This window comes from Adiantum capillus-veneris, chromosome 29, assembly GCF_014529385.1.
Source record: "Adiantum capillus-veneris isolate H3 chromosome 29, ASM1452938v2, whole genome shotgun sequence".
In the NCBI taxonomy this organism is placed as follows: Eukaryota; Viridiplantae; Streptophyta; class Polypodiopsida; order Polypodiales; family Pteridaceae; genus Adiantum; species Adiantum capillus-veneris.
In genome coordinates, this window is record NC_140959.1 from 30,253,936 (window position 1) to 30,268,339 (window position 14,404).

General features: G+C 44.4%; 1 protein-coding gene and 1 pseudogene across 3 annotated transcripts in view; one reads left to right on the forward strand and one right to left on the reverse strand.

Moving 5' to 3' along the window:
* GNA1 (glucose-6-phosphate acetyltransferase 1) overlaps positions 1 to 9,340 on the reverse strand; it is an 85,205-nt gene extending 75,865 nt beyond the window's left edge. For all 3 annotated transcript variants that reach the window (XM_086505676.1, XM_086505678.1, XM_086505677.1), the window contains exon 1: positions 8,813 to 9,340. In XM_086505676.1, coding sequence (XP_086361802.1) covers positions 8,813 to 9,187 — 375 coding nt within the window. In that variant the 5' untranslated portion in view covers positions 9,188 to 9,340. The remainder of the gene's footprint in view (positions 1 to 8,812) is intronic.
* A 3,013-nt stretch (positions 9,341 to 12,353) lies between these two features.
* On the forward strand, positions 12,354 to 13,162 carry LOC147418982 (putative inorganic phosphate transporter 1-4; annotated as a pseudogene).
* The last annotated feature ends 1,242 nt before the right edge of the window (positions 13,163 to 14,404 follow it).

Sequence of the window (14,404 nt, forward strand, 5' to 3'; positions counted from 1 at the left end):
CTCAAGCATAGGCAAATACTGTTCCCACTTGCTATCAGGTGCAACGGAAGAGAATAAGGATTTGCTCGGATCTAGTACTCCGTACACAAACACAAGGGACACTTTACTTCACTTGAAAGAACTGAACTCATTGAAAGAAAGACGAGAGAGAAAAGAGACGACACGAGGATGTCGGGTCCCAACCCTCAAGAGCCCCCTTGCTCTATTGCCAGAGCAAGTACTTTCTTTATTCTTGCACAATGCTGATACAATGACTTAATGTTGAGATGTTGATGCTAAGGGGTACTGATGTTGTGGTACTTGATGACGACTATGTCGACAACGACGGTGACAACGATGATGTCGTTGTCAAGTGCGGGATCTGCAACGATGGCGATGAAGGTGTCGTCGTCAAGATAGGGATCTGCAATGACGATGACGAAGGTGTCGTCGTCAAGATAGGGACTGCGATGACGATGACGATGACGATGACGACGATGGTGTTGACGACGACGGCGTCAAGGCTGAAAACTAAACACGCTAGATGCTCTGCTAGGAATCTGCTACCGTGGCAGTACTGCGGGGCTGATTTGCAACCGCCGAGTTGTGCAAAGGCTGAGAATGCAAAACGCTGGCTGTGTTGGCTGAAAACTGAAAACGCCGGGTTGATCTACTGCTGGTTGGTCAATGCGGCGAGGAACTGCAACGGGGAGTTGCGGTCCAGCGAAGCTAAGGGCTGAAAACATTGAACTGCTGATGCTGAAAACACTGGGCTGAACTGCTAAGAAAATGCTCGGGAGCCTGAGGGCGTCTGCCGGTCTGCTACGGTGCCTGCCCTTTTTGTGTCCATGCTTCTTCTGCTTCTACTGAGTTATATGAATTATAGGAATTATATGTTGGGTAGGGAAAGCTTCCCAACAAACTTACAAAAATAATTCCAAAAGTCACTTTTAATAAAAGGACTTATAAGAGGTGGTTCACGCGGTAAAGTGCCTGCATGATGAAATGATTGTTCTTGTGCAAGAGAGGGTATGCAATTATGACCGGCCTGGATATTCACGTCCTGCTAGAGGCTCACAAAGTGCCAGGCTTAGTCCTCAGCTAGGCTATGACTGATGCTAGACTATGGCAGAAGCGTGTCCACGTGGCGCAAGTGAAGTGCGCACATGACATCCCCCCCTGTTAAAAGTGAGGCACAGCTGCCAAACTTCTATCTGTACTTCTGATGCTGACTGATGAATGCTACTGATGTTGTGGATGCACATACCGATGCAGATTCCTCCGAAACCAGGGACTGATGGTACTGCGGGTGCTATGGGTAGTGCTGGCAATGCAAACACCATGTAAGGGTCACTGTCCAGCCTTGGTACGGTTGTCGAATATCAGCATGGGCTCTATACCAGATAGTGCTAACCCTACCTGCTGTAGCAAGAGCTATTTCCCAAACACTAACTGTGGTGAAAACATTACCGATGTTGATGGACCGAGGTGTGGTTCCGAAGTCCTTTCCAAAGGTTCAATGACGAGGGAAATGGATGCACGCTACATGCAAATGTGAATGCAGATGAGGTTAGGGATCCTGTCTCCAACTCCTTCCATATCCGCATAGTAGCATACAAGGCTAGGAGATCTTGGTACTCAAGATCTGGGTTTTCATGTATCTGATGTCGATCTTCCTTGAAAGACATGGCAATGAAGATGGGATCTGGTAAGTCCATGGTCAGGACTCAAAGATTCTTCAGGAAAAAAATAGTAGGCGAGGTTCTTTAGGTTCTTTGGTTCAACTTGGGTTCTTGATGGTTCTTGGGTTCTTGACGGTTCTTAGTTCTTGGGATTCTTTGGACTTCCCTTGAGTTCGCGAAGCCGAAGTACACACAAAGCTTTGATACCAATGTTAGGTGGAGTGGAAGAGAATAAGGATTTGCTCAGATCTAGTACTCCGCACACAAACACGAGGGGCACTTTACTTCACTTGAAAGAACTGAACTAACTAAAAGAAAGAGAGAGACAAGAGAGAGAAAAGAGACAACACAGGTATGTCGGGTTGATAATCTTATTCTTCCTGTTTGGACAAGCAACGAAGTTGAGGTCACATATTGTCAAGTTTGGATCTTTGCTCTTAGTAGGTTTGTAGTAGTATTCATTTTTCGATTTCGTATTTAGCTTACCTGAGGACTTAAGAATGTGTTCCTTTAGAAGTTGTTGTGTGAATTTTGATTTTTAGGATTAAGTTTTTAAGATGTCTTATCCTTTTTTGCTTAAAGTTGAGTACTTGTTTTAAGCCAAGTAAGTTGCGTCATCTTATTTTACACGTCTTTTCTAAAAACATTTTTAAGTTAATAATCTTTTGTTTTATCTAGTTTTGTTTCATAGCAAACAAAGTGATTTAGTTTGTTTGTTTTTGTTTTTTCGTTTCTTTTCTTGTGTCCCTTGCTTTTATAGTTTTATGAGTGCTTTATTCCCTCTTATAATCCGTGAGTTCAGACTATTATGAACTTATGAAGGTATATATAGGTATGTCGGGTCCCAACCCTCCAGGGCTCCCTTGCTCTGTTGCCAGAGCAAGTACTTTCTTTATTCTTACACAATGCTGATACAATGACTTAATGTTGAGATGCTGATGCTAAGGGATACTGATGTTGTGGTACTTGATGACGACTATGTCGACAACAACGATGACGACTGTGACGATGACGACGATGATGTCGTCGTCAAGTCCGAGATCTGCGACGATGGCAACAAAGGTGTCGTCGTCAAGATAGGGATCTACGATGACGATGACGAAGGTATCGTCGTCAAGATAGGGACTGCGATGACAATGACGACGATGGCGTCCACAACGACGGCGTCAAGGCTGAAAATTAAAAACGCTAGATGCTTTGTTGGGGATCTACTACTATGGAGGTCCTACAGGGTTGATGTCACATGCACATCTAACCTTACGTGCATGTGGACAAGCTACTTCAGGTCCAGGGTTCAGGTCGGCTTAGGAAGTGTTCTGGCACCTTTGTGAGCCTATGCACAGGCCGTGCATATGGGGTTGATATCACGTGCACATCTAACCTTATGTGCATGTGGAAAAGCTACTTCAGGTCCAGGGTTCAGGTCGGCTTAGGAAGTGTTCTGGCACCTTTGTGAGCCTATGCACAGGCCGTGCATGTCCAGGCACTTACAGTAGTTGCATATCCTCTGGTTGCACACAGCATGATCATCAGAATTACAGTCGGTAGCCATCATGAGCATTTTACAGTGCACAGAACCCATTCTCCCTATTTTAGCCATTTTTCACTTATTTATTAATAAGTGACTTTGTTGGGAAAGTGAGTAGGGCAAATTTGCTAGTTTCTTTAAAAGAAACCTCGTGCTAGCACTTTTTGGAGAAGAGGCAGCAGAAGCTCTTACGCTTGCAGTGCACCTTCTCAGCAAGACCGGTAGAATCCCTAGCGTTTTTAGCCATCAAGATCATCCCTGGCGTTTTGTAGACTGCAGATCAGCCCTAGCGTTAGCAGATCCTAAAATTAAGCCTAGCGTTTTTGCAATTGCAGATCATCATCAGTGTTTTGCAGATTCCCGGCGACAGAATCAACCCAGTCATCAGCGTTTTCAGTTTTCAGCACTTAGACTCCGCAACAGCAGCCCCAAACCTTGGAGATCTCACCTTCACGTAGCAGATCCTCGCCGCACAGTCAGATTAGCCAGCATTTTCAGTTTCAGCCCACTGTCCGCAGATTTCAGCATCTGCGTTTCAACGCATCGTCATCACGTCGTCGCCATAGCCGTCCTCACCGACACAGTGACAGAATTCAGCAGATACCAGATTTGCAGGTTTCAGCCCCAGCGTTTTCAGTTTTCATCCCGTCTCGTCGCCGTCATCATTGTCATTGACATCGTCGGCAAGTCCATTGCATCTAGACCATTGTACCAGATTTGTGCAATCAATAGCATAGACCTCTCTCGCCATAGAGAGTGGGGCCCTTGGAGGAGGGTTTGACAACATTCTGGTGTCGTATTCTCTTCTCTCTCTCTCTCTCAGTCTCAATACCTTCATTCACAGTGTCATTCACTTTGTTTGTGATCATTTGGACTCTCTCACTAAAGGAACGGAAGGCTCTCCCTTGAGCACAGTTCAGAGCACTCATCTTGAGCAAAGTTCAACATTCACTTCCATTGCACCTTACATTGGTATCAGAGCTTTGGCAGTGTTCTGTATCAGTCAAGGAAAGAACCACAAGAATTTATTTTTCTTTTTGCGGTTGCACGTAACCCAAGTCCTCTTGGGCGTGTCGATTCCTAATCGTGTTTTGAAGAGTGACAGGAAACCCAAGAAAGAAGGGCTTGTTCGGCCTCCCCTTGTTCCTCTTTTCACTCATTGAGAGCGAACCGTGCACTTAGCGGCCGGCCAATCGACATGAGGTGGGAAAAAGCAACCGTGGTGTGAGCGCAAGGCCGCCAAGGGGTGCGCCCGCAGGGAAGAGTCGAGCTCGGGTAAGAGAAAAGCCTTCTCTAACACAGATTGCAAGCTAAAGTACCCAAGAACCTCAAGAACTCAAGAACCACAAGACCCCAAGTTCCTCGTGAACTTCCGAACCCAAGATCTCAGTGTATGGTCATCACCCGAAGCGGAATGGATACTTTGCATGAAGGTGATGAGCATGGAGGTGGTGGTGAAGAATTTTCCCCACCAGGAGGTTTTTCCGACCCTCCCCCTTCCCCATCTACGCCATGGTTTGCACCAAATCCTATGGAGGCTTTGGTCAAGTCGATGATAGACATGATGCTACAACAAGAGGCGCAACGCGCCACCTTTGATCGCGAGCGCAAGCAAGCGTGCTTGGCGGACGAAGAGAGAAGGGTAGCCGTGGAGCGTGAGCGTGAGCAAGCGCGCATGGCGGTCAAAGAAAGACGAGCGGCCTTGGAATTAGAACGTGAGGCGCAGAGAGACCAACGCATACAAGAGTTGGTCCTACAGGTTCTCACCTCGAAGTCCGAGCCACTCAAGGACGTGGACGAATCATCAGGTAGCACAAGTCGAGAAGCGGATTCCAACAACCCCGTCACTAAGAAGTTGACATTTAGTAAGTATGATGGTAAGATGGATGCTAATGTTATTCATTCTTGGTTGCATCAATTTAATGCTTATTTTGCGAAAACTAAGAAGAAAGGCAATAGCAACGTTTTGACGGCAGCCATGTATCTTACCAGTGATGCCATTAATTGGTATCAAGCGTGGCAAGAGGAGCAATTGACCGTGCACCTAGAGGAAGCCAAGCAAGGCATACCCCTTTCTTTCAATTGGGCCGACTTCCAAGACAAGCTCAAGGCGCGGTTCTTGCCACCTCAGTACCTAGCGCGGTTAAAGGAAGATTGGCGCAAACTCAAGCAAAATGGTACCCCAGTCATATCCTTTTCTAACCGTGTTTTGCAGCTTGGCACCCAATTACGCAAATCGGATGCAAAGCGCAAAGAGGGTTTTATTTTCGGGTTGGATGACTATATCAGGCTTGATGTCGAAGTCTTCGATCCCGTAGATCTCAACAAGGCGGTACCGATTGCTCTCGCACAGGAGATGAAGCACAACAAGGGAAAGCCTAAGGAGAACAAGTCTTCTCACAATACCTCTTAGACTCCTCAGAATGGTAAGAACGGTAAGAATGGTAGGAACAGTAACTCTTCTAACCAATCTTCCACTAGTCTTTCGGAAAAGAAAGGATAAAGCTACAGAACCCATCAGGAGCATTTTTACAGTGCATAGACCTATTTTAGCCAATTTTCACTTATTATTTTTAAGTGGCTTTTGTTGGGAACTAGGTAGGGCAATTTTCATAGCCAAGTATATAAGAAAACCCAACACTAGCATAATCTGGCAGAAGAGGCAGCAGGGACCTGACATCCACAGTGCACCTTCTCAAGCAAGACCCCCCCCCGGGGCAAGAAAACTCGGCGTTTTCAGCCAAGAACAGCCAGCGTTTTTCTTCAAGCGCAGAACCAGCCCAACGTTTTGCATTTGCACGCCAAACCGGCAATAGCAGGGCAACAGAAGCCTGGCATTTTTGCAGCAGCCCCAAATTCAGCCCTAGCGTTTTTGGTTTGCAGATCAGCTTCGGCAATTTGCAGATTCATCGCGACAAGATCACCATTAACACCAGCGTTTTCAATTTTCAGCAGTCAGACACCGTGGTAGAGCCCCCAAACCTCGCAAATCTCACCGTCCCGCAACAGATCCTCGCCGCACGGTCAGATCCATCGAAGTTTGCAGTCTAAGCCCAGAAAATGCAGATTTCAGCGTCTGCGTTTTCAGCGCATCGTCGTCACCGACATAGAGTAAGAATTTAGCAGATACAAGATTTGCAGATTTCAGCCCTTAGCGTTTTCAGATTTCAGCCCGTCTCATCGTCGTCCTCATCCTTGTCGACATCGTCGGCAAGTCCAAAGCATTGTAGAGTTTTGTGCAATCAATAGTAGACCGCTCTCGCCATAGAGAGTGGGGCCTTCGGAGGAGGGTTTGACAACATTCTGATGTCGTATTCTTCTCTCTCTATCTCTCAGTCTCAGCACCATCATTCACAGTGTTTTCCACTTTGTTTGTGATCATTTGCACTCTCACTAAATGAACGAAAGGCTCTCCCTTCCGTAAGTAAAAGGAACCTTGAGCACAGTTCGGAGCACTCATCTTGAGCAAAGTTCAACATTCACTTTTGTTGCACCTTACAGGTCTCTTCTTTGTTGAATTCTCTGCAAGAACCCATGTGTGCTCCAGAAAGGATCGAATCCTCCGTAGGGGAAGAATCATTCTGAGCTCTGATGCCATTGTTACAAGCTTGGACACTCCAAGAAGAAATCAATAACAACACACGAACAAAAACTGCAAGACCACTTAACGTAAAGAGACAGAGAACACGACGGAGTTTTGAGCCAAGACACATTGGTCCCAAAGACCGGCACCCCTTTCGGTATTTCTTTATTATTACTCTTTGCAAGGTACAACTCTTAAGGGTCCAATTCTCTCCTAGACTTTGCATCAAAATGCTCTATGGAAGAGTGGCCCTCTGGGCACTTATAAACTTAAAAGGGATGCCCAAAAGCTCCAATTCTATAAACACAAACACCTAAAAGCGTCTGCCACCAAAAGCAAGCAAAAACTGCCAAAAATTGCAACTAGCGAGAAACGCGGAAATCCGTACAGCTGCCACATCAGACCTATCAGCGCGATTTATGGAAATCTACCAGAGATCAAGCCTTTGATGTTTTTAGGGTTTTAGGCCCCTCGCCTGATGCTCCATAAGTTGTTTAGTGTTAGGTTTTTAAAAACTCTAACCCATTCTGCTTAGGCCCCTCGGCCACACTTCCTCGGTTCTTTTGGGTTCAGTTTCTCTTGTCCTCTCTGCCATTTCTTTCCAGTTGGGCACACCACCTCATCACTTTGTGACAACATGTTTATGCCACATCATCAATGTGACACACGAGTGAAAAATACTAGGTGTACAGAGACTGACCTCATTATGACCTAGGAACTGGGGTCTCATGCCAACCTACCAATTGGACGTATACATGGCTCATATTGCCAAAAAACGAATGCTTACCTCACACGATCGGGCACAACCACAAAATAGCCTCACCCCCTAATCTCTTCCTAGGAGATAGCGGAGCCACCACTGATTAGGAGATGAAACTCTTACAACTACTTTTTACAAACTGTCAAAGCTGAAAATTTGCGCGGGCAAAAAATTGATGACAATAGCCACACCTGTGCCATAGACTTTTTTTTTCTTTTTTCTTTTTTTTTTTTTGGGGGGGGGGGGGGGGGGTGTTAAACAGCAAATCCGTTGATCGCTAGCATGTGTGTCAATAGAGGAGAACACCTTAGACCTTCAGAGAAAGATAGTTGTCATCTTCCCAAGTCATATAAAACTTCTCGCCTACGCATGTGGGAGGTGTGTAAGTGTGAGTGGGGTAGGAAAGTGGTGGGATTTAGCCTATGGACGTAGGTCGCCAAGATTGAAATCTCTTGACAGAGGAGAATGACAGGATATCAAGCCCTTCAAAAGAAAATTTTGCTTATGCCACCTTCCTCATGTGTTGGGGTCTAGGACAAAAACCTTTAAAAGTCTTCTTCTAGCTCATTATTGTATAGACATAATCTCAAATAATGCACTCGTAAAATGATATCACAAGGATTCAAAATAAAGACCATGCATAATGGTATCAAAATCTCTTTTTGCAACAACGTGTAAGTGTTACTGTAGCTCAAAAAAAGCTGCATCAATTACACTTCCAAGCATTTTCAATCATATTTGATTGAAAGTCTAGGCTCATGGTTTTTCAAGTTTAAATCACAAACAAACTTCAAAGAATCAGCAAAAGCTAGTAATGTTTTCCTTTGAAGCACCACAAATAAGACCGAGTACATTTAGGCACTTGAAGATTTCTCTTGCAAACACAATTCCCCAACAAATTCAAGATGCTCATTCAAAATCCTTCACACATAATGAACCATTTGAAACTCGGTAATCATATGGGATTGCACTAAAGTTTTTTTTAATGCTTCTTAGTAGATTTTATTGCGTCCTAACCATGATGCATTGTAAGACATGTTACATAAAATGATTGTAGAAGATAACCAATTATCAAATATTTCTAGCAACTACAAACCCAACCTTTCAATCATGATATCATACACAGCTACACTAAGTAGACCATATTAATCATGTGCAAAACAAAAGGTGGGCAATTTCAAAGTAAATTAATCAAAATACCTTACCATTTGAGTCTCCTTTTTGGAGAAACCACATTTTTCATAGAACCTTACATTTTGTTCATTGCAATCAAGGATTACCTTGTAGCATCCAGCTTCACGAGCTCGTGCAGTGAGAAAATTGATGATGCGTTGACCAAGGCGATGACCTCGCATGCCTGCATCCACTACCACGTCTTCAATGTGCCCCACGCTTCCACAGTGATGTATAAACTTCTTTTCAATGAGAAGAGTGCCCGATGCAACAATGTGCCCTTGAGCCTCCACCACAGCTATAGAGTAGGGTGAACTCTCTGCGTTTATAATCTCTTCAAATCTCTGAGCAAATTCATGACTTGAGATTTCACCGACAGTCGTGAGTTGTTTGAGGAGATCTAGGAAGCCCTTACAATAGTCGCTGAGAGCAAGGGGCCTCACTCTCAGGCCGTCCTCGCGTTGCCCGTGTGCCTCCTCCATTCCAGGAGACCAAGTTTTGTCGCAGTTGCGCTGGATGACGCAAACAGACGATGCTGAGTGTCTTAATGCAAGCTAAACGTTCGAAATGAAGCCACCAGTTAGCCTAGAGCCGCTATGCTTTTGAGGTATTAGGTACCCCAAGTTTTTTTTTTGGCCCGCGGGGGGGGGGGGGGGGGGGGGGGGGGGGGTTTTAATTTGTTATTTGGGTGAATCTAACAACGTATTGTGATGGCCACACGTCATTAAAATAGTTATTGTTATTTGAACAAAGTGAGGGCTCACGATGGCTTGTTCAAGTTAAGGGGGGATGAAAGATTTATTGAAAGTAGGTCTTAATCAGTGTTGCAGTTATATTGTTTTAATATAAATTTGTATTGTCCATATACACACACAATTACAAACTAGCGATTCCAGAACGGCTTACTAATCGATTTGACTCTCACCATTGTCTTCAACGACTGATTATGCTATAAACGCCCTACCTAATGTCTTGTTATTTAAGGACTTCTTTTTTAATGCCTTCATAAAAAAAGGTAGGTTTAATAAACATAAGTACATAAATATATATATGTGTGTGTGTGTGTGTGTGTGTGTGTGTATTTATGTATGTATAGAATTATGTAAGGTGAAGCTTCACTTTAGCATACTAAAAGAATAGAATGCAAGAGAAGTCAAGCCATGTGATGGATGCGAAATGAAAGGCGAAATAAAAAGATCCATTTAATATTATAAACCATTTTTTTATTTTCTCTAGTCGGTACCCGCTACTCGCAAATGGCTTATATATTATGAAATGGCCCCAATAATAAGGTAAATGGTACACATTACAGATCAGTATTTTGAATCAAAATAAAACAAAAAGGAAGTAAAATAAAAAGATACATTAAAAACCAAAACAAAAGAATAATTTAATGCTTTCAAATAAGCATAGAAAATAATTAAACAATTTAGTGAAGTGATTTTTTTTTAAATCTTCAAATGAGAATCATTTATCAATACCTCAGTGTTTAAGAAAGGTGTGTCTGAGCTTATGCTTAAGCCGATTGAAAATTGAGATTAGCCAGTTGCAAAGGATGGTAAAGGGAAAAAAACCCGATAAAATATACTAGAAAATAGTTCGAATTTTTACAAATTTGAAAATCTCTATTAGTATTTTCATTTTGTATTTGTATAAAGAGGAAACTTGCCGCTTAGACAAAAAGGCTTTCTCGAAGACTGTATCATAAGATCAAACTCCTATGAATATTTTGTTTAATGTTTTGATCTCTAAAGTCATTTTCAAGCATGCAGACAAAGTAAATGCTACCTTGGAGAATAGCTTTCTATTCCAAAGTTTTAGCTTTCTATTCACAAGACTTTTGAATCCGTTAGGGACACTTGTCTCTCAAAGAAGGTGCAAGGAAACAATTGAAGGGACAACAAAGACCCTTGGCATGTGGCGCTCATCCAACCAAAGAATCCAACAACGTCCGTGTTGCAACAATATTGCACAATGAACCCTATGGCCTTCCACAGGCCAAATAGGGGAGGTAGAGCAACTGCACCTCACTAGGGTGTAGTTGGCCCACCTCCTTGTTGTAAAAATTAAGAATCCTCTACATGGACATAGGAAAAAGTGAAGCTCTACGTCTTGTACAATTGGTTTTATGTGCAACTTTCACTTTCCACTCTTCCCCTTTCACTTCCCACTCCTCCCAAGCATGAAAGGAAATGAATAAAATACTTTTTTATTGTTAAAGTGTAAGCTTTCCTTTTTCCTTTCATTTTACTAGTACGGTGGGCCGCCTTCGGCGGCCTCTCTCTCTATCTTTCTCTCTCCCTCTTTATCGTGCGCAGAGAATTTTTGGACTCTAGCCTTCGTTTCGCAATCCTCGACGGGTGTAAAGTGCACTCTCTCTGTCGTTATAGAATACATATAGATAAGTTCTGACAATTGATTTGATTTGCAGCTTTTTTGAAATTCTTCTCTTTCCTTAGTGGACAAGTGATAAATAAAAAAGGCCTGCCATGTGGAAGAAATATAAAAGCTCATGTGGAAGAATCAAGATATAAGCAAGTAATGAAACCACGAGACCTCTGTTGCCTGTCATCAACACATGCAACTAAATTGAAAGCAAAAAGCAAACAAAAACTTACAAGGCATGACATAATCGAGGGCATAATCTTGCCTCTCAAATATAAAGTGTTTGAATAATACTTTGGTTCTTAATATTCCAAAGATTTTATTATTAAATTTTTTTTGAAGATGCTAAGATAGTCAAAGATATTACTGCGTCTCCCCTTCCCCAGAAAACCTCCCTTCCCCGTTCCACAGAGATGAACGATGTTGCTCTACGATGTGCAACTCTCTCTCTCTCTCTCTCTCTCTCTCTCTCTCTCTCTCTCTCTCTCTCACACACACACACACACACACACACACACACACACACACACACACACACGCAGAGAGTAGGGCAAGCCTCATGATTCAACCCTCTTTCTCTCTCTGAGCCTCGATCATGTAACTCCATGGTAGCTAGCCTATCGCAAGTTCATCTTAGGCTACCTCTCTCTATCTCCTCTGGTGATTTGTACCTACTCCATGTCCACTCTACCTCTTGTGTGCCTCACATATGGCCAGCATCTCTATAGCGGTGCTGTCAATGTCTGTTTTGACCCTCGATTTTGAATCTACTTTGCTACAAACTCATGCACATAGAGCATCCCGCAAGAAATCACTGGCGGTCAGTGCGTGACCACCTACACTTAATCCCTAATCCTTTGCATCCTACTACACTACTTGCCAATGTAAACAACAGGCTCCCTCTCTTTATCCTTTGCCTATCATAGATCACCCTAATGTTGCTACACTCCTTACCCCTCCTTCAACCACTTGTCTGAACTGCCTACTGAGCCTAGTTGTTCCTACCCCTAAAGTCGTGCACTGCTCCACTTTCTGGCCGCCATTTGAACATTCATAACAAAACTGCACCATATTCTGCGGTAGTGCCGATGCGCGCACACACTGTCACACATACGTCTCCTCCCCCACGCGTCTTGTGTATGCATATTAAGGTACAAACGTTACCGCTTTTGCCTTTTTGCCTCTAATTTTGAAAGTAAAGAATCTCTGATCTCTTCCATGGACCTGCAGATTTGATTCTTGCAAAGATTGAGAGCTAGAGCTATGGCTGGAGGGCAACTGGAGATGCTCCTGCTTTGGAGAAGGCCAAGACACAATGGTATCACTTTACCGCCATCGTGATCACTGGCATGGGATTCTTCACCGACGCCTATGATATGTTCTGTATTTCCACTGTCACCAAGCTTCTCGGTTGCATTTAGTACTACGACCCGGCTTCTGGCAAGCCTGGAAGCCTCCCTCCCAATGTGTCTGCGATCGTCAATGGTGTTGCTCTTTGTGGTACCCTCGCTGGCGAGCTCTTCTTCGGTTGGCTCGGAAACAAGCTGGGTCGCAAGAAGGTCTATGGAGCCACCCTCATGCTCATGGTTATCTGCTCCATTGTGTCGGGCCTCTCATTCAGAAGCATGCCCAAATCTGTCATGACTACTCTATGCTTCTTCAGATTCTAGCTTGGTTTCGGAATAGGCGGTGACTACCCCCTTTCAATCACCATCATGTCTGAGTATGCTAACAAGCGTACTCGTGGTGCTTTCATTGCTATTGTCTTTGCCATGCAAGGCTCGGAAATACTGGTAGGTGTCGTTGTTTCCATCATCGTCTTTGTTGCCTTTAATAATGCCTACCATCGTCCTACTTTCGACGATGATCACATTGGGTCGACACCTCCTCAGGCAGACTTTGTGTGGAGACCGATCTTCATACTTGGGGCTATTCCTGCACTCTTAACCTACTACTGTCGAATGAAGATGCTTGAGACAGCGCGTTATACAGCATTGGTGGAAGGTAATGCAAAGCAAGCTGCACTGGATTGGCCAAAAACAGTAGTAAAACTTTACGTCCTTTTCTGGTAAAAAGAAAACAGTAGTAAAACTCAAAACATGTCCATCATTAGATTTACACACTCTTCATTTAAATGTGAGTGCCCACTATCTAATTTCAACCGATCATCATTTTTGGCCTATCAAAAAATGCTTGAAAATATAACTCAACTTTTTTTCTATTTTAATCAGCAAAAAGAGAAGGCATCTCTATAGCCTTTGCCGTTTTTGGGCAGGCCAAAAACTATACACCTTTTCTCTCTTTCTCTCTCACACTCACAAACTAAATATTTTAATGTTTTAATTTTTCAACTGCCTTTGTATGTGGTTGCATCCAATTTGAGACGGTGGGGGGTAATCCTAATGGGGAACTTTTTGGAGGGGGTAAAGTGGGGTGGCCCAATAACAGCCAACCCCCTCCCGTGTAGAGGCCCCCTTAGTTGACCTAGTATGTCTAGACGATTTCACAAAAACCATTTTAAAAGGGGAATCTCATGGTGATCCATCTCGAGTGGGGGTTGGTGGGAGGAGAAAAACGTGTCTGATGCGCCCTTTGAAGTCGAAGCCACTTCCAGGTGGTCGTTTCTCTCTCTCTCTCTCTCTCTCTCTCTCTCTCTCTCTCTCTCTCTCTCTCACTCACACACACACACACACACACACACACACACACACACACACACACAGAGGTTCCTATGGAAATCTTTGTCTCTGTCTTGAAAGGCCGGCGAGGGTTGTAGGTGGGCGGTTGCCGACCTGTAGCTCTTATTCTAGTATGTGCGCTTGTTCGTGCTCGCTCAAGCCGGGACACGGAGGGGGTGGGATAGTCTCTCTTTCTCTCTCTCTCTTTGCATTCAATTCTCATGCGATGGGCAGGTGGGACTGAGTAAGGGAGGTTGGGGGATTGCACTGGCGCCGGGGATGTGGTGGGGGGGAAGGGGGGGGGGGGGGGGGGGGGGGGGGGGGGGTACACAGGTGCATGAGCTCTCTCTCACTGTGTGTGTGTGTGCGCGCGCGCACTGGAGTATTGAAGGCGCCTGCATCTCGCCCAATTCTGTAGTGTCTATCACAGCGGGGGCAGGGGTTGGGGCTGAAGGAGGCGAGGTAGGGTCGTTGCCTCGGAAGGGGGGCCCTTAGGAAGTAATAGGTTTTAATTTAAGTGTAGCCAATAAAAAGTGCAACGAGGGCAGGGGTTCGGGCCGAAGGAGGCGAGGTAGGGTCGTTGCCTCGAAAGGGGGGCCCTTAGGAAGTAATAGGTTTTAATTTAAGTGTAGCCAG